Genomic DNA, 27,804 nt, shown 5'->3' on the forward strand with positions numbered 1-27,804 from the left:
GAATTTTACTGGGTGACAACTTTTTGAGTCATTTTCTATTAAGGTATCTTTACTTTTACTCAAGTATGACGATTGGGTACTTTTTCCACCACTGCTGTTTGCTCTTCTGGGGGACTGTGAGCATCTGTTTCGCTCCACAATGCAGGTCTGTAGAATATAACCTTTGACCCGAATTGGTCCCATTGTCAAAGGGGTCATTTGCAAGATGCTGGACTAGCAAGACCACTATAAACCATACGGCCTAAACCATATAGACCATTAGAAACTGTCCCAGTTGTCATGTAAAAAGGGCTTTCGATTGCCTCTAGCTGTACTTTACCCTGGTAGAATCCAAAAACATGCTACAAAGTTGAATGTTAAGTAGTTGAATGCTACGTATTCGAATCCGTAGGTTACATTGTTGAATCCTAAAACAGTATACTGCATTTTCTGCGGTTGACGGATAATAGTGTACGATTTATCACTACTGTATAATAAATAAATAAAATGTGTATCTTCTAGTATAGTATTAATCTGTTTGGCCTCAAAAGTAATTTAATTAGATAAATATGTGTCTGACATATTTGAACAAGTCTAAGGCACAAAAATATCCTCGTCATGCTTTGCAAAAAGGTGTGACTTTCTCGCATCAAGATATAAAAAAAGTGTTATGCAATGTTGCATCAGCCCTGTACTAAGAGGCATAACACCCCACAATGCACTGTTCATAGTGCTAACCTATCAAGCGCAGAGGTTGGTTACGTATAGTTCCTTTTCCAACACAGCAGTTCACTGTCTAACAGTGTTTCTACTATAAGCAGATAAAACACAAGTTAACTATACCCTGACAAAAGTATAACATAATGTTGCATAAAGATATTGTGTCAAAGAGAGTCCTGATTGATTCCTAATGTGTGTATTTGTGCACGGGTAACTCTCTCCCAAGTCCAGCCATTGTGATGGATAAAGGCTGAGAGCAGGGTCTTTTCTTATTGGACAAGTCCAGGTAGTTTCTTATTGGACAATGTTTGTTACTGGACAAGTCCAGGTAGTTCTTTCCTCCCCTGTTTCAGTCTGTTTTCATCCATTTGAACACGACCCAGATGACTTGAGACAGTAGAACATTGCCACTGTGCTGGTACAATGTTTCTCTCTCCCTGTTCTCCCTCACTGCTCAGTGTTTTCAATGTCTTCAGACTTCTCCTGGTCTTTGTGGTCCTGCTCCATTACCTCCTCCTGGGGCTCGCCCTCCTCCTCCCCCCCGTTGACCTGGAACTTGTCATGTGTCCACTTGGGGCTGCTTTTGTTGTTGGGTGGGCCAACGCTGGCCTTCCGGATAATGAAACGGCCCCTGCTGCCACGCAGGAAGTTCCCCCGTCCTCGGTTGTCCACCCACTTCCTCTCGCCCTCCCTGACATCATGCTGAAGGAGAAATGGAAAGACAGGAAAGGAGAGAAAGAATTAATATCTTGAAGTGAGCTTGAAGGTAGTACCATTATTAGCAAGTTCAAATGAGTTGTGAATTTGGTGAATTCACCGATTTGAGTAATGAATTAATTTGAGTATGGAATTTTAGATATAGGCAAGAGGAAACAAATATATAATTTATAATGGCATGGGTACAAACCTACCAAGTAGTATTTTCGGCTCTTGGGGGTGTACTCTGGGTCCAAGTCCTCATTCTTGGGGTGAACTGGTATGGCCATGTTAGGGGGATTACCGTTAGCATTGTTTCCCTGGTCATTTTCCCTGTTCCAGCCCCTTCCTCTTATTCTAAATTGCTGCAATATGAGTCAGACACAGAGAACACAGATCACAAAAACAAGACAATTATTGCACAAATTAAAATAACTATCGATGAGTTTGATTTCTAGATAAATCTTTCCAAGTGCAAAGCCAAAGAAGAAAATAAACTGCTATCATGACATATTTTTCTATTTATAGTTATATAGTTTTTTTCAGGTTAGTTGTGGCGGTACTTTGTATTGTTCTTTTAATGATTCTATTCTTTATCAGATCCTTTACTTTCCAAAATTAATATGAGTGCACATCCATGAGCAGACTTACAAAGCCTCCGCGTCCTCGTCCCCTCTCCGTGGGGCCGCCATAGTCCCCCCGAGGCCCCAGCCTGGCCTTGTTAAAGCCCTCGTCTTTGAGCTCAGGCTCCTTGTGGGTATAGTCTCCTCCCCTGTGAGATTTGGCAGATGAAGAGGAGGAGCGAGAGCGAGATTGCTTCTTCTTGTTTTTCCTGGAGGAAGAGCTTAAGGTTGAGGGACCAAAATAACTTTAAAAGTCAGTTTATTGTTAGCTCCATTGCTTGTCTTGTAAGACCCTGGCTAGTTGTAGATATGTACATGACTTGTAAAGTAAATGTAGTAAATGGAATGTAGTAAAGTAAAGTGATTGTGATGCTTGTGATAGAGAAGTGGTTCTAAAACCTCTCAGGGACCATCAGACCTTTCACAATTTTGTTGTAGCTCTGAACTAACTCACCTGATTCACATTGTCAAAGGCGTGATAATTAGTTGACAAGTTGAATCAGGTGTGCTAGCTATGTAATAAATCAAATACATGGAACTGCGGGGGGCCCCGATGAGAGGGTTGAGAACCACTGCTATAGAGTCTGAGTTGGTTGAACATACTTGGACTTCTTGTGGTGCTTGGAGGATTTCTCAGCGGACCTATCCATGCTAGCGTCTGGGGAGTCTCCTGAATCTCTCCCCCCATCCTGTTTATAATCTCTCTCCCGGGTGGAATATTTTTTACGCCGCTCAATATCCAGACGAAGGTCCATTGAGTCACCCTTAATTTTTTTACCTTCGTCCTGTGCAGGTAAAAATAAAAAAAACACAAGGACATGGACATGCTATGGGTTAGCATTGAGAGGTGCTGTCAGTCTGCAATCAGTCTTGTTTGTACACTGCATGCGAGGGGCCGGGAGAACTGTTACAAGACCATAACTAACCAACAAACTCTGGGAACTGCCCGTTTAACGGCTGCTGTGTAACATTTGACCGTCATAAGTGAAAACAGACCATTCAGGAACTACACTGAACAAAAATCAAAACGCAACATGTAAAGTGTTGATCCCATGTTTCATGAGCTGAAATAAAATATCCCAGAAATCTTGCATACGCACAAAAAACATATTTCTCTCCAATGTTTTGCACACGTGTTTACATCCATGTTAGTGAGCATTTCTCCATTGCCAAGATAATCCATCCACCTGACAGGTGTGGCATGTCAAGAAATTGATTAAACATCATGATCATTACACATGTGCACCTTGTGCTGGGGACAATAAAAGGCCACTCTAAAATGTGCAGTTTTGTCACACAACACAATGCCACAGATGTCTCAAGTTGAGGGAGTGTGCAATTGGCATGCTGACTGCAGGAATGTCCACCATAGCTATTGCCAGAGAGTTGAATGTTAATTTCTCTACCATAAGCAGTCTCCAACGTCGTTTTAGAGAATCTGGCAGTACATCCAACCGGCCTCACAACCGCAGACCACGTGTAACCACGGCAGCCCAGAGGACTTCCACATTCGGCTTCTTCACCTGCGGGATCGTCTGAGACCAGCCACCCGGACAGCTGATGAAACTGTGGGTTTGCACAGCCAAAGAATGTCTGCACAAACTGTCAGAAACCGTCTCAGGGAAGCTCATCTGCGTGCTCGTCGTCCTCACCAGGGTCTTGACCTGACTGCAGTTCAGCGTCGTAACCGACTTCAGAGGGCATATGCTCATATGGCCACTGACAAGCTGGACAATTGTGCTCTTCACGGATGAATCCCGGTTTCAACTGTACCAGATGGCAGAAGGCATGTATGGCGTCATGTGGACGAGTGGTTTGTTGATGTCAACGTTGTGAACAGAGTGCTCCATGGTGATGGTGGGGTTATGGTATGGGCAGACATAAGCTACAGACAACGAACACAACTGCATTTTATTGATTGCAATTTGAATGCACAGAGATACCGTGACGAGATCCTGAGGCCCATTATTGTACAATTCATCCGCCACCATCACCTCATGTTTCAGCATAATAATGCACAGCCCCCTTTGGCAAGCATCCGTACACAATTCCTGGAAGCTGAAAATGTCCCAGTTCTTCCCTGGAAACCCATTTCATTAAGCTCCTGACGAACAGTTATTCTGTATATATAGTGTATCTGTGACCAACAGATGCATATCTGTATTCCCAGTCGTGAAATTCGTAGATTAGGGCCTAATTCATTTATTTCAATTGACCGATTTCCTTATATGAACTATAACTCAGTCAAATCTACAAAATTGGTGCGTTAAAATTTTTGTTCAGTGTACTTTCCCAGGTCTGCACAACACAATGTTGAACCTCTGCAACACAACCTAATGTTGAACCTCTGCAACACAACATAATGCGGTTTCAAACTCCTGAAGGCCGAGTTCATTGACTTTCACGCTGTTTTATTCTCCTAAAATGTTTCCGTTTTGAAGAGAGTTCAATGTAGCCATACCGCAAAATGGTCTCAGTCAATGTCATCAAATGACCGAAGTTATAAGTAGGCCTAGAGACTGTATAAGCACTCTATAAGTACAACAGGTTTTGCTTTTGACTATATTTCCCCTTATTTGTTGAAGAATAATACTTACTATGACATTTGTTTAGAGTCCTTTGAATGGCTTGGACACAGGAGAAATTGGCCGTTTCCATTTCTGACCCCTCATGTTTTTTCGACTCAATGGCCTCATGGGGGCTTGTACCCACAGTATAACCAAATCATCATACGTGGAGGGGGAGTATATAACACACAACAAATTCAATGTGCCTCGTTTTGCATTTGCTTTGCTTTTAGACGTTATGCATCTCCCTTCAAAGAAAAGCACAGGCTTAGACAGAGAACGCAGTCTAAAGGTGGATGGCTGGCTCACTCGCTCGCTCGCTTGCTGTTGTTTTGTCAGGTTTCCCAAAATACTTCATATTTCAAAATGTTCAGTCACCTTGTAACTGCCATCCCCGGAGTTTTTCATCCTCTCAAACAGGTGAGAGTGTTTCTTAAAAGCACTGAGAGAAACATCAATTATCCTGCAAGAGAGAAACACAAGGTCTAACTTTGCCACAGCTCAGGTGGCAAATATAACATAAGCAAGGGATTACTCTAAAACATTTTAGGTCAGTGCTGCTCAGATGAGGACTGAAATGACTGCCAAGAATTACTCTTAGTTTCAAGTCTGCTGCTCAGGTGAGGACTGTATTGAATTACTCTTAGTTTTACGTCTGTGCTGCTCAGGTGAGTACTGAAATGACTGCAAGGAATTATTCTTATTTTCAGTGACGATCAGATGAGGACTAAAATTAATTGTCCACGAGCAATGTATAGACCCGGATGACTCCAGGATATCACATAGCAAACAAGACCACCATTGAACGTGCACTGAATGACAAAAGGTAAGACGAATACCTTTGCAAGCTTTGATAAAACTAGAGGTGATGCCACAGCACACTGAAGGTGAGATGGTCACGCAGAAGGAGACTCTACCTGTGTATCTCGGGGCTCTTTCTTGGCTTCATCATTTCCTTTTGTGCAGCTCTTCTTTGGTACATGGCAAATCGCTCATTTAGAGTCATTCCGTTGGATGGAAAGTGCTGTGCTGTAATCAACAGGAACCAGAACTTGTGTTACACAACAGATATGACCATACATTCTGTGCCAATGCACTTTCCTATTACTTTAAATTCATAAGTTACGCACAGTGTTAGCTTGTGACCATAAAAACAATATTTTCAGCTGTATCAAAGGTTATATATATATTTTAATGTGAGTTCATTAGCCTCATAGGGTCATAAAATGTATTATACCCATGCAAATGTTTCATAGCAATGAAAAACATTTTTGGAAAACTTCTCGAAACCAAATTCAATTAGATAACATTTGTGCCTGAAAAACGACTCCATGTTTTTTTGGTGTACAGCAATATTTTTCCATAATCTTTCCCACACATGATTGCAATGTGTGGCAGGGCTAGATAGGCATACTGGCCAAGCTATTTCACAAGCATTTGGCAACCCTTTTCAGTTTGACCTATCAAATGATATACTCTATAGGCTATATAAACCTTTTGATATCGCAATTGCACCTGTGTTAAAGCACAGCTAGCAGAGAGACTGGTCAGTTGCAAAGGATCATGGGTGAGAGAGGTCAGTCACCTTTTATGTAGTGGACAATGGTGACAATGTGCTGTGCAAACAGCTCTGAGGGACTCCTTTGTAACTGTGTGGACTGAATGTGCTGGAAGACAGAGCGAAACTCCTGCTCCTTTTTAGTAGGATGCACAAGATCCCGTGATGACCTTCGCTCACCAACCATAAAGCCAGAGGAGCTGGGGAAGAGACAAAACAAAAACATTTCATTTGATGTTTCACCTCTTCCCTTTATGGCGAAAATAAACAGAGAACAAAGAGAATGGGATCTTTCTCATGAGACTTTAATAAACACCTGAAAGATTTAATCGGGAGGGGTAATGTCATTATCTCAATTGTCATAGCACACATCTTTATTCATTTTGACAAAGCTCATGGTTTCATAGAACTATGACTCAAAGAGGCTATAAAACATGGTCCAGGCCTGAGCCAAAGAGTGTGTCTCATGATTCATGGCTTCCTGCTAATGGAGATTGAAACCTATCCAAGGCGATAAGGCATCAGAGTCTCTATGTGAATCTATGTGATGATGGTGCATACTGCTTACCTTGCCATGTCATCTCTGAGAGAATCCATTCTGACACTGAACTCCGCTCCTCTTTTCTCAGAGGCCCTTGGGGGAGAGTCCTCCCCCCTGACCACGAACATCTCTCGGTCAGAGTTCCTCCATGGTGCGGGTGTGGGGGACAGGCTGGAGGCAGCTTTCTCCTTCCTCCTGTCTTTGCTGACGTTCTCCGGGGAGAAGCCTCTGAGCATGCCCGCAATGGCCTCTCTCTTGGCCAGGGCCGCAGCTATGGCCGCAGCCTTCTCCTGCTTCCGGCTGCGGTAAATCTCCTCCGCCATGGCATCAAGATCATCATATTTGGCAGCCACCTGCAAGTTGGCCAGGTCCTCCCACTTGCCGAAGCGCTCCTCAAATAGCTCGCGGGCCGAGAGGGTGACTTTGCTCTTGGGCTTGGGCGACTCGTCGTCCTCCCGGTCATGCTCTTTGCGGAGCACCTTGGGACGGGGCTTGGGTATCAACTCCTCTTCCTCGCCATCGCAGGAAAAGAAAGGGGAGGCTTTCAAGAAGTGGTTCAACGACACATTCCCATCATCGTCAAAGTCTTCCCTGTACTTCTCATTCTCCCCTTTGTCGGGCTCTCTGTCAAAGATGCCCCCAGAGGCCTTCATGCCATTCCCTTTCTCCCGCTCCACATCCCCACCATTGGTTTCCATCTCTCTGCCATTCTCCCAACCGGACTGCTTTTTCTTATGATTGTGCTCTTCCAAGAACCTAGACAATGGCAAAGAGAGAAAGAGAAACAACTGTGTTTAAATGCATCTTGAACAACAGTTCAGGTGAGTGCCCTGCAACTTTATTACAAAACAATGCGAAAGAAATAAGGATGCTTGTCAATGGTGTAGGTAAAAATCCCATTTATTGTGGAAGACTTAGGGTAATGGATGATAAAGTTGTAAACATAGAATATGACGGCCAGCAAAAGATCTCCCTTCTTCAAAGGCCCAAGCCATGAGGGATTTGTCATGGTTAGTGCAGCGTTGACTGGCCAAGAAAACACACACATCTCAAACCTCCCAAGGGTCTGGTATGCCTTCTCAACTTACAAACTCCTGTTTCAGCATGCTATGACGACCACCACTTCCCCAAGGGCTTAGGGCCATGAACAAATACCAGGGACAAATCATTCTACGTGGTGCATGACGCATTGGGAAAGAACCATGAATTCTAAATACAAATAAAAGACTCATACAATTGGCACATTACAACGATCTACTAACCTCACTAAATGAAAGGTTTCAATAACTATGACAGATATTTCCTAGCCATGAAAAGGGTCTTTGACCAAAATGTTGACAATAATCGTGTGCTACAACGTGAACTTGGGGGCAGTAAATTCTTGCACCAAAAATGAGAAAAACATGGTAGTGTGTGTGTTAACCTTTCACTTCTAAAGATATTTCATAAGTGGCAAAGAGAAAAGGAGACAAATATTTGTATTACCTTTTGAACACTGAAGAGATAGCTGCTTTATCCCCTGCCAGGTTGTCTTTAGAGAAGAAGCCAAAGCCAGAGAACACAGGTGTGGGGCTTTTCTGAGAAGGGCTTTTGGTGGAAGGTGAACTGCCCACCGTCTGTATCTGCCATGAGGGGGCACCATTGTAATTGGGGCCATTAGCATTAGTGCTTTTAGGAGAGGGACTAGACTGGGTCGAAGCTGGAGCGCCCTGACCAATGATAACAGCTGAGCGCACCTGAGGACTTGACCCCTTGGGGCTGTTGCTGTGATCCGTCACGCCCTGCCAGTTAGCCTTGGGCTTGTCCCCACTGTCGCCCCCATCAGGCCCTGCAGACCCCCCTGTGTTCTCCACGGGCTCACCATGTCCTCCTCCTCCTCCTCCTTTCTTCTGGACCTCCTTGGAGGCAGAACGCTCCTCCTTGACATCCTTAGAGTTCTGCGTAGCCGACCCAGAGCCCGACCTGCGTGTGGGAGAGGAGGAATGTGAGGAAGAGGAGTGGTGGGAACGCCGGGATCGGGGCGAGGAAGAGCGGTCCGAGTACTTGGAGTGGCTGTGGGAATGAGGGCTACCAGAGCGCTTTTTAGGGGTACGGGATCGTCCCCGTCTCGGGCTGTGGGGTTGTTGCTGCTGCTGCTGTTGTTGCTGCTGCTGCTGCTGTTGGGGGTGCTGCTGCTGTTGGGGGTGCTGCCTGTAGTTCTGCCAGTTATTGGGGCGGTAGTTGTTATAGCCGCCTCCCCCACCCCTCTGGAAGCGCCCCCGTGGGAAGTAGCCACTCCCTCGGCCTCTGAAGTAGTAGGGCCTCCGGAAGCCTCGGTGGTAGCCCCGGAACTCGCGGTTATTATTCTGGTACTCCCTTGGGTAGTTCCGTTCTCGGTTATTGTGGGATGGAGAATGAGATCTGGAGCGCGAGCGAGTGCGGGACCTAGAGCTTTGAAAGTGGGAGAAAGAGAGAAGGCAGAAGGGATAGAGAGATGAAAGGGAGGGAAGACGAAGAGAAGATGACTGATTACATCTTCCATTGTATAAATATCATTAGAAAAAAAGTACTTTGAGGAATAAGGTGTGCAATGCTGTTTTTCTCAAGACTATAAACAACCTTATAGCCTGAGCAATACATTTGTTTGTGTTGCTTAAGAAAGTGATGCTGTCCTCCTTCCAAGACCTTTGAAACAACTAGGCCAACACATTTTGTTTTAAGTTCACATTGGGTCTACAGCTTAAAAAATAATCAAGTGCCTGCTGGTTACAGGAAGAAAAGAAAAAAAAGGGACAGACACTCATGTACTTAGCAGTTTTGTTTCTGCAAAGTACATCATAATCCCATGTATATGGCACACTGACGCATCTGTGTGCATCTGACAAATATATTAACAGAGGTAGCAAACCACATCTTAAAATGTAACTGCTGGGAGGTGGGAATACATGGGTGCACAATGGAGCAATGGAGAAAAACAGACTTCTCGATTCATCTAGAGACATGGCTGTGAGGACTACCCAGTCCACATGGTGGCTCCATAGCACCATGGACACTAAAGCATAACCGAAGTAGCCTTCAGTACCACTAGACAAGTTTCTCCAGGTTCTAAACAATCTATCGCCTCTGTAAGTATTAAGATTTAGTTGACCATCTGTAGCTAAGATGGTCCATCTTAGCTACAGTAAAGACAACAACCTCATTTAAAGAGGATACATCTGAGACTACTCACATATCAGCACGATCCGACGATAAATAGCCTGGTAAATAGTCAGAATCCTTTGATAACATATGAGTTAAAAGTCATCAAAATCTCAAACTGCTCAGCAGCTTTGCACTGCAGTCGATATCCCTACGCAGGCAAAGATGGATAACTTGCACAAATAACAAGGAGAAATTCAAACTACAGTCAGCATTACAGAAAAATACCTAAAATTACATCACTTAGACTAAAAGCGCACAAAATCGAAAAAGAAAACCACTATTGACAGAACAATCTAGTACTCCTAAGTAAGACCCATCTGGAAACCTTTGAAGTAAATAACAGAGCCCTGCGGTACTACTCACCCAGTGTGTTTTTTCATTGGAATAAAGAGTAGGTAGAGAAGATAGTGCACCGAGCAGCATTGCACACTCACATTGAAAGCAAGACACTCTGCGTCTCTTATGCTAAGCACTAGAGGAAAGAGGCAGTCACATGGGCCATATGGGAAAAATGTCTACTCTAATCCTTCAAAGCAAAAGGAGGGGGGCTCGGCTTGCCAATTACCCTGGCTGGCCAGCCTGCCCAGAAACCTAGGCTAAAAGGAGAAATTCAGTCAGCCAGCTACTATATACAGGGATTTAGGACAGCTAAAAGCACAGTTTTATGATGGAAATGGCCTAATATTACATAATACAGCATGTACAGCATTTTAAAACCAAACAATGTAGGCTATCTTTGCATTGGATTTAAATTTCACTTGAAATGCTAAAGATTTGTGGGTAAATGCAGTACTTTTGATGAAGGAACATTTCATAGAATGCTTACATCTAAAATAAGTCATGTTTTTGGCGTGTGCCGTCTTGTACTGTGAGAGGGTTACATTCCATACACTAAACAGTGATAGGCCAATCCAGGTCCAGCATTGACTTGCAAGTTCAAGCCATCTCTTTTCTGAACTCACAGAACTCAAGACCATGGCTTAATAGTGCCATGCAGTGTCACTCCACGGAGAAGAGCTGCCATGCATTTTAGACTCCACAAAACAATTCTGCCAGCAGCAAGAGTGGCCGGTGGCGTCACACTCAAACCAGTTTCCCTTGCAAATGAACAACATTGCAGCCGACTGACAGATTCATTTCCATTTAGGGCTACACATCATAGTAAAAGCACTAGGTAGATGTTGAACATGTAGCCTATTAAGGAATGCCAATATCGTAGTAAGGGAAAAGGGGGTACCTAGTCAGTTGTACTGAATGCATTCAACTGAAATGTGTCTTCCGCATTTAACCCAACCCCTCCGAATCAGAGAGGTGCGGGTAATGCAAATAATTCTGAAATGTTTCTGGTGCAAGTCAAAGGCCTGTGTAGTAGTGGGAGAGCTCATTACAATAGCCAAGAACCAAGTCTCACTGAGGCAAGTGTGCCATCACAGCACCAGAGCTCTTTCCCACACACATCAATTCCCTTCGTATAAAGTGCACCCGACCCTGGGTAAGGCCAGTACAAAGCTGTTGTCGCTCTGCAGTTAATATGAGCGCCAACTCACCATAAAGCACAGGAAATGCATGGGTTGAGGCAGGAAATCAAAAAGTGTATGCTTCAGCACCACTGTAACCCCTTCCAAGCACACTCAAATATTACACCATGGACATCTGCAGAAAGACTGGGGCGTCAGCTATGACATGACACCTTGACTGTAACGAGTACACTGAGAGTCGGGAAACAAGTTCAGGGAGTGAGTGAGTGTTTTAATAAATAAACAAACCAACAAACACGAAACACAAACAACGCACCGACATGAAACAGAGTCAATAACACCTGAGGAAAGAACCAAGGGGAGTGACAGATATAGGGAAGATAATCAAGGAGGTGATGGATTCCAGGTGAGTGTCATGAGGCGCAGGTGCGTGAGACGATGGTGACAGGTGTGCGGGATAATCAGCAGCCTGGTGACCTAGAGGCCGGAGAGGGAGTATACGTGACACTGTCTTTGAAAAAATCTATTTTGTTTATTGAACTACACTAAGTGAAGTGGATTTACACCCATTAACATAATTGAGTTAAAGGAATTTCATCATGGGTCTCTGATCTGACCTACACATAAATGCATAACTATGGATATGAATGTCATTCTCTTCATGGTGATGTATCCTGAATAGGTACACAAAGGTAGAAATATGCAATATCCTCCTTTGCATATTTGGATATTATTTTTAATGAGCTCCGCCACCAAACAAGACCCTATTTGGTTGGTCCGGAACGGACCAAATCTGAACCAATCATTGACGTCTATGTTTCACAAGTTTGGACATCAAAGTACAGCACAGTAGAGCTCAGTAGAGTATAGTAGAGTACAGCACAGCACAGTAGAGTAGAATTCAGTGCAGTACAGTAGAGTTCAGTAGAGTAGAGTATATTAAAGTAGAGTAGAATTTAGTAAAGTATAATTCAGTTCAGAACAGTATTCGGAACTGTACAGTTCAGTACAATACATTATAGTGTACTCAACTCTAGTGTGGTCTACTGTGTACTGTACTGAACTCTACTCCACTCTATTCTCGAGTACTGAACTATACACTGCTTTTCTTTACTTTACTGTTGTAAGGGGTGCGTACTGGCGGCAGAGAAGTCAGACGCAGGAGAGCAAAAGCTGTGTTTCCAACGGCGCAGTTTAATAACAAAAGCTCACCGGAAAACAGAACAATCAATGGGTACATAACCCGACGCACACCAGACAATACGTGCACAAGCACTTACAATAAACAATTCCAGACGAGGACATGGAGGGAACAGAGGGTTAAATACACAACATGTCATTGCTGGAATTGAAACCAGGTGTGAGGGAAGACAAGACAAAACCAATGGAAAATGAAAGGTGGATCGGCGATGGCTAGAAGACCGGTGACGTCGACCGCCCGAACGCCGCCCGAACCTGGAGAGGGACCGACTTCGGCGGAAGTCGTGACAACTGTACTCTACTGTGCTCTACTGTACTGTAATGTACTGTGCGTTCCAATTTTGTGTAACATAGATATCTATGATTGGTTCAGATTTGGTCCGATCTGGGCCAAATGAAGGATGAGGATGCTGCTGGTTACAGTAAATGGAAAGAGAGGGGGCTCATGGGTAGGTGTCAGTAAGAGCTGTGAGAGGTGACATTAATTGGAGGTAGAGAAGGAGAGAGAGAGGGAGGGGTTGTCCGACTCTTCACACTCTTGTTTTGACCACCTGACGACAGAAATAGAAAGGAAACCGTTATCAGCTGAACATAACCATATTCCAGTGGAAGGACAGTAGCAGGTGACCCAACTGTGGTTTGTGACTACTATGATTTCCCATTTTAGCCTATTAAAATAGCAGAAATTCTGTTACCGATCTTTCTGAAATTCTGTTACCGATTTGGTCGCAGAATTACAAGTTTTATCCACTTAATAATTCATAAACAAAGTGTATATTAGTAAAAACACTATAACTAATTGATAGCTCTACCTTTACTTGTTATTTCTGTGAACTTTCATTATCCTCTCTCCTCTTATTAGAAATTAGAAAATATCTTAAAGATAGAGTATGTGGGATATTGGTAACAGAATTTCAAGGCACAAGGCAATGTTTCTTAAACTTACTGAAGGCAGAAAACATGTTAAGTGTTGATATTATTTGGCAGGGGTCTTTACTTCAACATTATTGTGTTTTAATGTATTTCTAATTTATGACTTTATGACTTTCTCTGGTAGATGTTTTATAAGACCCATTTTCCATGTTTGACAAGAAATCAAAGCCTTCGCTTATTCCAGCTTTAAATGACGTGCAGCTTATAAAGGCTTCATAAAGCCTTCAAAAAGCCTTCATAAACACTACATAAATGTGTTACAAATAATCTATAACTATATGTCATGCCTTATAAAGAAACTAAGAAACGTAGATTTTTTTGTGTAGTTGCCCTTTAATTCTGCGCTCATGCCCTGCACTGTTGTTTGGTTAGAGGGTTTTCCGTAGTGCAATAATCGCACATGTGATGATTATGTATTCCATATACAATGATTCGTATTGTGACCGCCAATGGAATGGGTGGAGTAAATGGCCAGCAACACTTCATATTATTCAGAGCCCCAAGAAATGACACCATATATACAGTACCAGTCACCTACTCATTCAAGGGTTTTTCTTTATATTTACTATTTTCTAAATTGTAGAATAATAGTGAAGACATCAAATCTATGAAATAACATCATGTGGTAACCAAAAAAGTGTTAAACAAATCAAAATATATTTTCTATTTGAGATTCTTCAATGTAGCCACTCTTTGCCTTGATGACAGCTTTGCACACTCTTGACATTCTCTCAACCAGCGTCATGAGGTAGTCACATGGAATGCATTTCAGTTAACAGGTGTGCCTTGTTAAAAGTTCATTTGTGGAATTTACTTCCTTCTTAATGCGTTTGAGCCAATCAGTTGTGTTGTGACAAGGTAAGGGTGGTATACAGAAGATAGCCCTATTTGGTAAAAGACCAAGTCCATATTATGTCGAGAACAGCTTAAATAAGCAAAGGAAAACGACAGTCATTCATTACTTTAAGACATGAATGGACATTAGACCGGTGGAAATCTGTCCTTTGGTCTGATGAGTACAAATTTGAGTTTTTTGGCTCCAACCACCGTTTCTTTGTGAGACAGAGTAGGTGAACGGATAATCCCTCCATGTGTGGTTCCCACCATAGAGCATAGAGGACGTGTGATGGTGTGGGGGTGCTTTGCTGATAACGCTATCAGTGATTTATTTAGAATTCAAGGCACACTTAATCAGCATGGCTCCCACAGCATCTTGCAGTGATATGCTATCCCATCTGGTTTGCGCTTAGTGGGAAGGCCCTAAAAATTGTAAAAGACTCCATACACCCTAGTCATACTCTTCTCTCTGCTACCGCACGGCAAGAGGTACCGGAGCGCCAAGTCTAGGTCCAAAAGGCTTCTCAACAGCTTCTACCCCCAAGCCATAAGATTCCTGAACAGCTAATCAAATGGCTACCCAGACTATGTGCATTGCCCCCCCCCCCCCCAATACGCTGCTGCTATTCTCTGTTTATTATCTATGCATAGTCACTTTAATTCTACGTACATGTACATATTACCTCAATTACCTCGACTAACAGGTGCCCCCGCACATTGATTCCGTACCAGTACTCCCTGTATATAGCCTCACTATTGTTATTTTACTGCTGCTCTTTAATTATTTGTTACTTTTATTTCTTATTTTTTTACTTATCTATTTTTTACTTAACACATATTTATCTTAAAACAGCATTGTTAGTTAACGGCTTGTAAGTAAGCATTTCACTGTTGTATTCAGTGCATGTGACAAATACAATTTGATTTTATTTGTATTTCAACAGGACAATGAACCAAAACACACCTCCAGGCTGTGTAAGGGCTATTTGACCAAGAAGGAGAGTGATGGAGTGCTGCATCAGATGACCTGGCCTCCAAAATCACCCGACCTCAACCCAATTGAGATGGTTTTGGATGAGTTGGACCACAGAGTGAAGGAAAAACAGCCAACAAGTGCTCAGCATATGTGGGAACTCCTTCAAGACTGTTGGAAAAGCATTCCTCATGAAACTGGTTGAGAGAACGCCAAGAGTGTGCAAAGCTGTTTAACACGCGCTATTTCATAGTTTTGATGTATTTACTACTATTCAACAATATAGAACATAGTAAAAATAAAGAAAAACCCTTGAATGAGTAGGTGTGTCCAAACTTTTGACTGGTACTGTACATTCTATAGACCCTACAGAGTACTCCCTACAATACTTTTACTGCAGCACCCAGAATAGTTATTGCTTTATAAGCCAATGTGAATGTGGGGTGTGGTTCTCTATCAGAGGCAGCTGTCTATCGTTGTCTCTGATTGAGAACCATACTTAGGTAGCCTTTTCCCACCTGTGTTTTGTGGGTAATTATTTGCCGTGTGTGTTTGTGTGCACCTCGGTTTGCGTCACGCTCTTTGCTGTTTACCTGTTTGTTTTTTGGTTGTATCGGTTTCACTTTCATTAAAAGATGTGGAACTACATGCACGCTGCGCCTTGGTCGATTTATGACAGGGAGTTTGAGGATAGCGAGCGTGACACAAGCAAATGAACCTTTATTTGCTGTAATTTAAAGTAGTTAAAGGGTTGAATTAGATTATATACTGTAGCTACCTCAGTCGTTATTTTAAATAATTTTGGTAATTTTACAGCAATTGCTAGCTAGATTAAATTTAGCAAGCTAGCTAGCAGGCTCAGCTAAATAAAAATCCCCTTAAATACATCCACGTCTCATAGTCACGTCATGAAATTTGTAAATGAAAGGGGAATATAATAATATGAATCGAATGGAATTTCCCATCTCCCCATTTAGTTTCTGGCGCTGCACAGAAATGCCCTTATCCAGATGGTGTGACAAAGGCATTTCCTAACAGACATGCTAACTTTCTTTGTTGTTATGTTTAAGGTTGGAACCAACATCCAGTACCTCCATGAGGCAGAGAGGCAAGAACCATTTGTCCGCCATCTCAGGGACAAGCTGCACTATTCACAGTTCTGTGCAATGTTCAATGTAATTGCATTGCTGGACTTGAAACTTTTAACTATTTGTATTGTTTAAAAATATGCATATGAAAGGACATGTATGGGTTAAACATGTCTTTGATGTTTATTTGTTAGAGATAATTAATTTGTGTTAACATCATTAAGCCTTGATGTATGTGTTAGGAATGACCAAAGGTGTCTGACTTTATAGTAAGTACAGCATCATATTACTTTATTTTTTATTTAACTAGGCAAGTCAGTTAAGAACAAATTATTATTTACAATGACGGCCTAGGAACAGTGGGTTAACTGCCTTGACAGATTTTTACCTTGTCAGCTCGGGGATTCGATCTAGCAACCTTTCGGTTACAAAATGTTTCTGACTTTAAATGAAGTAAAGCATCATGTAATATAGTCTGAATGGATGTGCTATGAATGACCGAAGATGTCTCACTTCAAAAAAAGTATTACAGGACACTACATAGTGTCAGTAAATAGGTTATTAACGTTCTGCTGATTTATGAAGGTTCTCTCATGATCCACAGGTTACTGTGAGGTATTTAAATGGGTTAATGGACCTGCAAAGCTTTTGCGTGTGTCAGAGCCAAGATGATTTGGAGTAGTCCAACCTGAGACCACCGCAACAGGTATTCCTCTTCTGTTCCCATGCTGGAGACCAGGGCTTGATTACAACCTGTTACAATGGTGCCAACATTTTGTGGCTGATCTTTCAGCGGGGGAGTGGGTGAATGTGTCAAAGACCTGATGGACCCAACACCGCTCGTTTTTGTTGTGTGCGTGTTTGTGCACCGAGGAACATGTAACTTGGTTCCAGAAGAAAGACACTTTCAATTTCTTTAGGTTGGGAGCTTTCATCAAGGTAAGTGTTTCTTGGTGTAAAATCGTCTCCAGGCTATTGCACACATATAAGCCTGGGATATCAACCATTCAAAGTTGTCCTTAGTGGGAGCAACCATATCATTCTAAAGGAGTGACCTTACTGAGTAACGTATTTGTCATTGTCACTAGCTAACACAGTAAAAAATAAATAATTATGGCAAAATCCTGCCTACTTCCACAATTTATCTTCTTAAAATGTGATTTTAAATCTAACCATAACTAATAAAAGCCAAGTTTGATGTGTTAGTCGTCCAGAACTTCCGCACATTTGAGTGGAAGGGTCTGCGAATGAGATTAGGGGTCTTGTGACTAACATGACTTTTATTTTAGATCGTAATCCAATCCTTCGACCCAACATCTCACCCTTTATAAAGCACATGGTTATATCACATTCGACATAGTGATTTATGTTACATTTGACATTGGTGATTATGTCACACGGTCATACCACATTTATGGACCCTTTATAAAGCATGATATAAGGTAATAGATACTTTGTAACACATTTATGACTCAGCTTTCATTTGACACCCAATTTGACATGCTCCTATGAACTTCACATGTTGGTGATGACAAATGAAACATGCCATGCACACAATTTGACATGCTCCAATGAACCTCACATGTTGGTGATGACAAATGAAACAGGTCATGCATTGAGGCCCAAAAATAGCATGTATAGTCCACACATAACTGTTGGAGGTCAGCAACCAATCAGGAGCATTTAAAACATTTAAAACCTTGACTAATCGACATAGCAACAACCTTTGTTGGGTCAAAAGCATTTCTTACAATCTATGTGTAGCATATCTGTCAAGACGCTGTCAGCAGCTCTTATCTCGTTTTCCATATAGACAGAAAGACGGAAACAATCTTTCTCAGAAAAAGTGTTGTTGTCTTGTTTCTGTTTCAAAATCTTCTTCAGGCTCCCTACGCATGTAATGACCTTTTGTGAAATTTATAGACAGAAAAAAAATACTTCATAAGTCCTTATAAGGTGGAATATGTTGCCTCATCCATCTTAACCTGTTTATAGACAAAATAATATGAATTCTTAACAATGCCCTAGTTTGAGGTGGTCCTAGTTTGAGGTGGTCCGTAATTTGTAGGTAAGCAAGTTAGATAAGTTACAGTAAGTTACGTTGTTAGCCACCTGTAGCGATGTTTCCGAGATCTGGATCGTGAGCTGCTTCTGGAGCGGGAGTGGGACCGAGACTTGGAGGCTGACTTCGTTGCCTTGGACATCACTGCAAGCTACCTCTTTGAGACAACAGCCTGTCAGACAAACAGAGGGGAGTCAGTGATCATGAGCATCTACTCAATTTCAACATTTCACCGACATTTTAATAGGCCCACATAGGCAACATTGAATAAGTAGAACAAGGAAAAATTTTATCAGCTAAAGTGCTGGTCATAGGATTAATAAACTTGATTGACTGTGATTTAATTTTTGCGTACAAAAACGGATATTCTTCAATGAGGCCTACTACATAGGAGATACCCACACTTTAATACAACTTAACAAGATAAAGGATTCTTTTTTTGAAGATTTAGAGCAAAATGGCTGTCAAAGGGTAAAAGTGGGCAAATCTGTAAATCACTGTGACCGAAGTGTCAGGTGGCAAACTACAACCAGACGGCTAGGCCGCTGAATGATTATCTACAGTCAATGCAGAAACAGAGGGATTAAGATAAAGAGCTATGACTCCAGAAAACCATGACAACAATACCTCCAAGAGACATAAAGCTTTTGTGCAAAAATGTGCAGTGAAGCAACTTTAAAAGAAGTGCAAAAAAAGCTACTAGCGTACACTAACTATTGCTGCCAAAATACTGTTGGAGAACAGTGTGGATACTGCAGCAAGTAACATAACCAGTTTCATGTAGTCAGTCAAACCAGTTTCATGTAGTCAGTCAAACCAGTTTCATGTAGTCAGTCAAACCAGTTTCATGTAGTTAGTCAAACCAGTTTCATGTAGTCAGTCAAACCAGTTTCATATAGTCAGTCAAACCAGTTTCATGTAGTCAGTCAAACCAGTTTCATGTAGTCAGTCAAACCAGTTACATGTAGTTAGTCAAACTAGTTTCATGTAGTCAGTCAAACCAGTTTCATGTAGTCAGTCAAACCAGTTTCATGTAGTCAGTCAAACCAGTTTCATGTAGTCAGTCAAACCAGTTACATGTAGTTAGTCAAACCAGTTTCATGTAGTCAGTCAAACCAGTTTCATGTAGTCAGTCAAACCAGTTACATGTAGTTAGTCAAACCAGTTTCATGTAGTCAGTCAAACCAGTTTCATGTAGTCAGTCAAACCAGTTACATGTAGTCAGTCAAACCAGTTTCATGTAGTCAGTCAAACCAGTTTCATGTAGTCAGTCAAACCAGTTTCATGTAGTCAGTCAAACCAGTTCCATGTAGTCAGTCAAACCAGTTTCATGTAGTCAGTCAAACCAGTTTCATGTAGTCAGTCATTTGCATTAAGGAATCTGTTTCATTCCAGTGATGAGACTGAACTTTTGACTTGTATTAGTCCCAAGAAAAGATGAGGAACCTTACACTAAGTCTGCTTACGTCTAGACGTCACTATAATGGGATAGATGCATTTTAGGCTCAAGCCTCTATACACACTTTATATATCCAGTAACAAATGGAACAATCACCTTACATTCCACTAGCCTGTCACATTGTCCCTAATTATTGTGCTAGTCTAAGAATGGTTGATGGGAATGTTTGTTCTCCCAAGAGAGGAATCCTTATAGCCAGCTGTTCAAAAATAGACTAATGGCAGCTTTCAACAAAGATAAAAGAGGAAAGAGTAGGGGTTGTTTCACTACTATCTTTCTTCTTACCAAACGGCCATCAGTCTCATTGTTATGACAGCATTCTATGGTATCTATCCGGCACAGAGTCATACTGAAAACTCATTCATCATTCCAATATTTAATAGTATTACAACCCTGTTTTTGTTCACTTGTAGAAGATTTTAGAACCACTTCACGTGCAAAGGTGGAAAATAAAAAGAGAGAAGGAGTATGAGGAGTGACAGCAAAGGCTTTATGGACACGATGCGAACAATGAAGAAATAACAAAATACATGACTGATGTTTATAACACGTTTATAGCATACAAATCAGTCTCAGCGCTAAATGGAATGTAATAGAAAATGACAGCCAACATTTACAGGTCAGGGGCGTTACTATGAAAATAAAGGAGAGCCGCACACTCTAGGAGCTCAGATGCAAAAAATATTTAATTTACCAACGTTTCGACAGGCAAGCTGTCTTCATCAGGGTACAATCACAGACACTGCGGGATGACTCGTTTATATAGTGTCAAGACACACAGGTGTCTATAATCATGGCCAAGAGTGGCCTAATATCATTGGTTAATTTCTCAAATATTAAAATGGCATAGAAAGAGCAGCATACAATAAATACAAATGGATAGCATACGATCATAGACTCACTTAAGACCACACAAGCCTACAAACAACCACAATGGCAAAGTCACAACAATCACAAGAATGGCTTCAGATCAAAGTCCACGTTGAGACCGAAGGGAGCAAGGGTCTTTAAGTTAAAGATCCAGGCAGCCTCTCGTTTTAACAATAAATTATCAAGGTCACCCCCTCTCCTAGGGAGGGTGACATGTTCGATGCCAATATAACGCAGAGACGAAATCGAGTGGCCTGCCTCCAAAAAGTGGGCCGCAACTGGGTAGGTCAAGTTTTGGCAACTAATGGTGCTACGATGCTCTGAGATACGTACTTTTAATTCACGCTTTGTTTTACCCACATAATTTTTACCACAAGGACAAGTTATAAGATAAATAACTGCCTTAGTGGAGCACGTAATAACACCTTTGATTGGGATCGATTTCCCTGTTTGTGGGTGTTTGAAGGATCTGCATTTATAAGTGCCATTGCATTGAGCACAGCCATTACACTTATAATTTCCATCCAGTAGGGGCGCAAATAGACGTTGTTCAGGAATATCGAAAATACGACCAATGGAAGGTCCGAAAACACATTACCGAGACTATCATCGGATTTTAAAATGTGCCAATGTTTGTGAACGATTCCCTTAATTTGTTCAGAGCGCTTTGAATAGCGGGTAGTTAGAATGCAAGAATGCGTCTTTTTGCGAGACTGCCCTTGAAAAAGGTCATGTCTTGTTTTGTTTTGAATTTTCAGGGGCGTTACTATATCATCATTATACACGACAGAACAAGATGGTGCCGACAGACACGGTCGCCCTGTTTCTAGCTCCTAGACAACTTTGCAGTTTTTTTGATGTTGTTGTGTTATTTCTTACATTATTTGCTCAGAGCGTTTGTTGGATTATTACCTACAGCTGAAAAAAAATACTTTTGGACATTAGATCAGCAGTTGCTCACCATAAATTTGAGCAGAAATTTGACTTCCCTGACCTGAATCCTTTGTTTTAACTTTCCGAGGGAACTCTATTCATCTGGGGGCTGCACCAAAATTCCGATGTCGGTGAAGAGGAAGAAGTCCAGAGAAGTGGAAGAAGAAGTGGGGCCCTAGTCAGACTCAAGCGGCGTGTATCCCTGGACAATAAAGTAAACAAGTTCTGGGCGAGGATCTCCTTCCAGAGAGACATCAGGGAGTGTAACATACTCTGTTTTACAGATTCATGGCTCTCTCCGGATATATTGTCCCCATCTATTCAGCAAGCGGGGTTCTCCATCCATCGTGCAGACAGGAAGAAAAAACTCTCAGGGAAAAAGAAAGGCGGAGGGGTTTGTTTCATCATTAACAACTCATGGTGTGATTGTGGTAACGTACATCAACTCAAGTCCTTTTGTTCTCCCGATCTGGAATACCTCCCCATCAAATGCCGACCACATTACCTCCCAAGATAATTTTATTTGGTCATCATCACTGCAGTGTATATTCGACAGTACAGGAACAAAGTGGAGGTGCAATTCAATGGTCAGGATTTGGCATAAGCAGCATGAGTCCATGGACCCATCATGGCTGGTACAGGCTGGTGGCAGTGGTGTACTGGTGTGGGGAATGTTTTCCTGGCACACTTTAGGTCCCTTGATATCATTTGAGCAACAAACGTTTCCAACACCTTGTAGGCTCCGAATAATTCAGTCTGTTCTGGAGGCAAAGAGAGATCCGACCCGGTACTAGATGGGCATACCCAATAACTCTGACATTGCTCGTTCTGATATTTTTTATATATTTTTTATTTTACTTTTTGGATTATGTGCGTATAGTTTCATATTGCTAGGTATTATTACTGCACTGTTGGAGCTGCACTGTTGGAGGATTTCGCTGCACCTGCAAATACGTGTACGCGACCAATAAACTTTGATTTGATTATACAAAGTTACAAGACATTACTGGAGAGCTTTATAAGTTTCACAGACTGAACAACTGGGCTGCCAATAAAGAGAAGAGAAGAGGTCCCTCTGGCTCACCTTGAATGTCAACAATGTGTGAAAAACACTCTCCGAAATAAAGTAATTGAAAGGATAATGGTCATATGGTGCCAGACCAGCAGGTGGATTGGCTCATGAGAGTTGAGAAGATGATCTGATTATTGGGCCTAATGCAACTGCCAATCAGTGGCCCGAGAATGTCCATTCCAGAATAGCACAATCAGTGCCTAACATCTTAACATGTTCCTTACCCCTGTGGAGGGTAAATACGATTCCTTAAGGGGATTCATATGATCCAGCAGATGAGGTTATTCAGTCTATGGACACTCTCCATGGCACATGATCTTCGGTCTAAGTGAGTAGGGATCAAAACATTTATTTTTCATTTTGAGAAGCATCTGAGGGGAAATGCCGTGAGGAGGAAATTGCAGACTAAACATTGGGAGGACTTCAAAAACGGTGCACCGGCATCAAGCAGCACATGGTGGTCGCAGAGTATATCCCTGCTACTGTTTTGGTGAGTACTGAAATGGATCCCTCCTCCTGCTACTCCTCTATGGTACTCCTTCCCTCGCTTTTCTTCATTGCAGACTGCACTTATTATTTTTGGCTTCCAGGGCTAATTTCCTGAAGGCACTGGAATATGCTTTTATTCTTACCGGGCACATTTCATGACCAGCATTCAGAGCGTGCTCCCGTATCCAGATTTGGAAAATAAAGGGAACCTAAACCCTGGTCAACAGATGGTATGGCATATTAGGAAATGAGACATTTTGTAAAGTACTCTCTGCAGAAGACCTTTATCTCCCAGTCATACACAGTTGACTTAATACCCGTAGCCTATAGCTGTATAAGTGCATATACTGTAATACCAAGAATTTGTTTAAAACTCATTAAACAAACAAGAAAAACATCTGTTTTAAGGGTTCTCTCGGGACAGGTTTCATATGGCTGAGAATAAACCTTTCTGAAAGCTCTCAAATGCCTGTCAAATGAAACTAAACAAGATGGGGGCCATAACTGTGCATTCATCCACTAGGTAACTAGAGTATAATCACTTCCTTCACTTAATTTTGTGTGACTGGTTTATCTTACTGGTAAAACCGTGTAGTGCATTGCAGGGGCCAAAACTGGGCAAACTGGGCATTCACTAGGTAACTATTGTATCATGTATCATCATCTTTAACTTAAATAGATGCTCCCCTGAATTGTGTGTGACTGGTTTATCTTACTGGTAAAATGGCAAGGATATGTGTAGCCCATTCCAGGTGTAGTTAACTGTAACTTAATAAGTAATAAGTGTCAGTAAAGTGTGATGAATCATGGGTTCATTTCAGTCAGAGCACAGTGACCCACTTCCAATTGATAACCAGAGGCAGCTGCCTGTCTCCTCCTAACAGAGTGTGCTCCCCAGCCTAATCACTAGGATTTAAACATCCAAAAGGCTGTAACAAGCATCTACACTAATTATGTACCCTCTACTGACAGACTCACAAAAACACCCACCCTGGTGCAAAGAGTGACAGCTGCTCAAGCCCGGTCACCTGTTCATTTTATTTAAGGGCAGAAGTTGTTGCGAACAATGGTTGGGCAACTCGATACAGCAGCAAGAATATAAGCAGACACACCCCGCTCAGTCAACTACTCTATCATTAAGACCTGGATGCATCAGAAGCAGCTGGAATCACATTTGGCAACTATATGGACCACTGAGACAACACTCCCAACAGCAACTGTCACTGAAATGTGGGCATCATTGTCAGAGTGTCAGAGTTTTCCCTCAAGACGTGGCTTTGTAGAGGCGGTTCATGGATTGCCAAGCGGACTTCATGGATGGATTGCTGCTGGAGTCAAGATACACTGTGTCGCTTCCTTTCATACAGTTCCATGGACATCATAGGATAATTATTATGTTTCTTAAAGTTCCCTTATTACCAAATAGGCCCATTGTAACTTGATTTAGGCCTATTAATAATGGAACTCTCAGATAAGAATTAACTCCACCATGACTGCGTCATTGTGATTTTCTGAGGCAAACTCAACACTGTCCGAAGCTGACAAACCAACATTGAATTGGACAATGCAACAATAATCATTAATACCCCCCCCCCCCCCAAAAAAAAAATCACTTAATAACTGAAAGGCTGAGAAAGTTATGTGGTTTATTTTCTCAGAGTGAGAAAATACAGGGCCCCATAGCAGTGTCCTCACTAAAAGTTCAGTGTCTGTCTACGTGAGACAGTCCCTCTATTGGGTGGAACCGCCACAGCGAATTCCCATCCACTCCCACCAATGGAGTAGGATCCATGTGCAGTACATATAATCACTCTTTGTTCCTACTTGAGATTTCTTAAAAACCTCCTCAGTCAGCTCTATAATCAGTATGTTTATTTCTTCCTGTAAATAGGAGGAAAGTTCATATCTATGTGAGCTTTTGATTTACACAACTGTTGTCCTGAAAATACATAGCAGAACAGTACTGAGGCATCCTCAAATTGTGAGGACATGCTACTCAACTTGCTGCTATCAAGATGGCACTCAACAGCTAAAGGTCTTCTCTATTTTGGTCCGTTGCGAACAGCATGGCAAATGGCAAGCTATCGTTCCTTATATCAGCAATGTGATGAGATGATGTAAACGTTAGGTGTTGCCCATTGACAGACATCTTCATTCAAATGTAGTCTAAAGCTGTAGATATCTGATGTATTTGGTCAACTTTCAGTGTCAGCCATTCTACCAGGGCCAGGGTCGTTACATTCACACACACGTGATGTTACCCCAGAGTTGACAGAGTCAAAAACGCCATATCAAATTGTCGACTTCTCCTGTGAACTCCACCTTTTCTCATCCCGTTTTGCGACTGTCTGAAAAGAAATGTCACGTAAAGTTGTGAATCCTGTGAAAAGACAAGTGTTGATACAGCACCCTGTAGATACAACACCTTGACACTGGAGAGTGACAAAAAGAATTGAAGGCATCACCCATGCATTCACAGCATCAACTGTAGACTAGTCAACAACAGAGCATACATACTGTAAAAGACCACAAGGCCAATTACTGTAAATCATATTGCTTTACAATGATCCCCATTAACAGCAAATAGAAAAGTTATTCTTAATAAATAAACAAGTGACAGTACAGTACACCCTCTTTGTTATAAGGACCTGTGCCAGGATACAGGTGGGAATGTGGTTACACCTTTCTTATCTGTGTACATTTGAACAGATATTATTTGCATTAAGAGAACAATAAACCAGGATCTTAGAGCAAACTGCAACAGGATATGCTATGATGTAGTGATTATTTATGAATAGGGCGGCACAATCAACCATGTCCCATTTTTTACTCCGAAATAATTAGAAATTATAATTGGGGGGTGAACTATGAACTATGAATGTGTTTTGCTCTATGCAACTGATGCATTTATGAAGAAAGCTGGATACCTCACTGGCTGACTGAACTCTAGCATTGCTGATCAATCAATTGACAACATGAAATGCATTTAAAGTGAAAGTGACATCGAGCTGTTGACTTTCTGTAGCTTGTAGTGATGGGCATTCCGGCTCTTTTCAGTGAGCAGGCTCGTTCGGCTCAGCTCACCAAAAAGAGCCGTCTCTTTTGGTTCCCAAACGGCTCTTTAAAAAAAATATGTTTTGTATCGTTTCAAGTCAAAACAGTTTGCGATAGTTTGACTATGACTGGTGTTAAAACAATTCTAATTAAATGTTTTAATGAAACCATCTCTACCTTAACCACAATGTATTTAAAAATGCATTGGTTTGTTATGAAAAATAATGCTATTAAACATTTACAGTTAAAGTATAACTTGTTAATGTATATAAACAAAGTGCATATAAATCTAACCATTCAAAACGAATACAATCTGAACAGCATAATATAATATTGCACCATATCAAAGAAAAATAAATAACAATGTGCAAAACGGTAGCATCCCAGTTAAAACATTAAACTGGTCCCTCTTTTCTCTATCTTCTTTATTGCCATGTTATAACCAGCAGCACACAGCAATGCTGATCATATTTTGCTTTTATGAGAGATTTGCATTCAGAAATGCAAGCTCCCTCACTTTCGAGGGGCTGATGCGGTTTCTTCTCTCAGTAATTATTTGTTTCAAGAAGACCCTCTGAGGGAACGGATGTGGCAACTATGCAGAGTCTCTCTGTCATGACTTTAGTAAACCGTGGGTAGACAGAGGCCTTGTTCTACCACCAGCTCAGAAGATCTGCAGATCTTTCAGAACGAATGTGTGGTGCACTTGAGTATTTAGGCCTAAATTAATTTATTTATTTTTACGTTCTTTGAATTAGTTAATTCTATTCATTTAAATCTTTTGATCATTCATATCTTATTTTTTAAATATTTTTATAAATAGATTCGGTTCTTCTGATATGCGAGCCGGCTCCCAACGTTCACCTACAAGAGCCGGCTCTTAGAGCTGACTCGTTCGCGAACGACCCATCGCTAGTAGCTTGACAAATGGTGTCGAAGAAATCCCAGAGAAATACAAACATAACATTACACTGTATCGTGCCACGAGAACAACTTCACATGTAATACATTATAGCATATATAGTAGCTGGTTGGGATAAAAGGACATACTACAGCAGGGATAGACAGGCTATAACTTACCTCCGATAGTTCTGTTTTTTTCACGCTCCTCTGGCGGGTCCGGGTCGTATAGCTTCTTGGGTGACAGTCGGCGGAGGATCCGTTTTGTCACACTGTCAGCCAAGTAATTTTCGATGATAGGTTGCAGTCCGAATAAACAGGCCAGTTGAGCTAACTTTGGCTACTGTGTGTCAAGCATCTTATTGACCGAAAAATGTGCGGGAATGACGTTTATCAGCTCGTTCAACAAGCCTTTTATCAGGTCCGTTTTATATTCATGTCACATTAAATAACTAGAGCAGTTGTATTGCGACACTGCGCTGTGCGCTCACGAGGAATGAATTCAAAGTGGAGAAATTATCCGAGAACGCATACGAAGCTATAGTACTGACTACAGTAGAACCTTCCTTCGCAGCGCAGCAGGGGGTGTGAG

The 27,804-nt window shown here is 41.8% G+C and overlaps 1 protein-coding gene across 5 annotated transcripts; it reads right to left on the bottom strand.

Annotated features, from left to right (window-relative positions):
* LOC120048322 (thyroid hormone receptor-associated protein 3-like) lies at positions 1-27,804 on the bottom strand. Of its 5 annotated transcripts, none has more exons than XM_038994204.1 (11): positions 27,393-27,801; positions 18,486-18,607; positions 8,170-9,114; positions 6,712-7,440; positions 6,171-6,343; positions 5,503-5,614; positions 4,964-5,048; positions 2,622-2,803; positions 2,047-2,227; positions 1,611-1,760; positions 1-1,401 (listed from the first exon to the last, which is right to left on the bottom strand). In XM_038994204.1, the coding sequence occupies exons 2-11, from the start codon at positions 18,575-18,577 to the stop codon at positions 1,147-1,149; spliced, it is 2,904 nt and encodes a 967-aa protein (XP_038850132.1). In that variant the 5' UTR covers positions 18,578-18,607; positions 27,393-27,801; the 3' UTR covers positions 1-1,146. The 5 variants fall into 5 exon arrangements, with proteins under 5 accessions (XP_038850132.1, XP_038850131.1, XP_038850133.1 ...); XM_038994203.1 differs by having other exon boundaries at positions 2,047-2,239; XM_038994205.1 differs by lacking the exons at positions 18,486-18,607; positions 27,393-27,801 and adding an exon at positions 10,228-10,284 and having other exon boundaries at positions 2,047-2,239.

Source organism: Salvelinus namaycush, chromosome 5 (assembly GCF_016432855.1).
Source record: "Salvelinus namaycush isolate Seneca chromosome 5, SaNama_1.0, whole genome shotgun sequence".
NCBI lineage: Eukaryota > Metazoa > Chordata > Actinopteri > Salmoniformes > Salmonidae > Salvelinus > Salvelinus namaycush.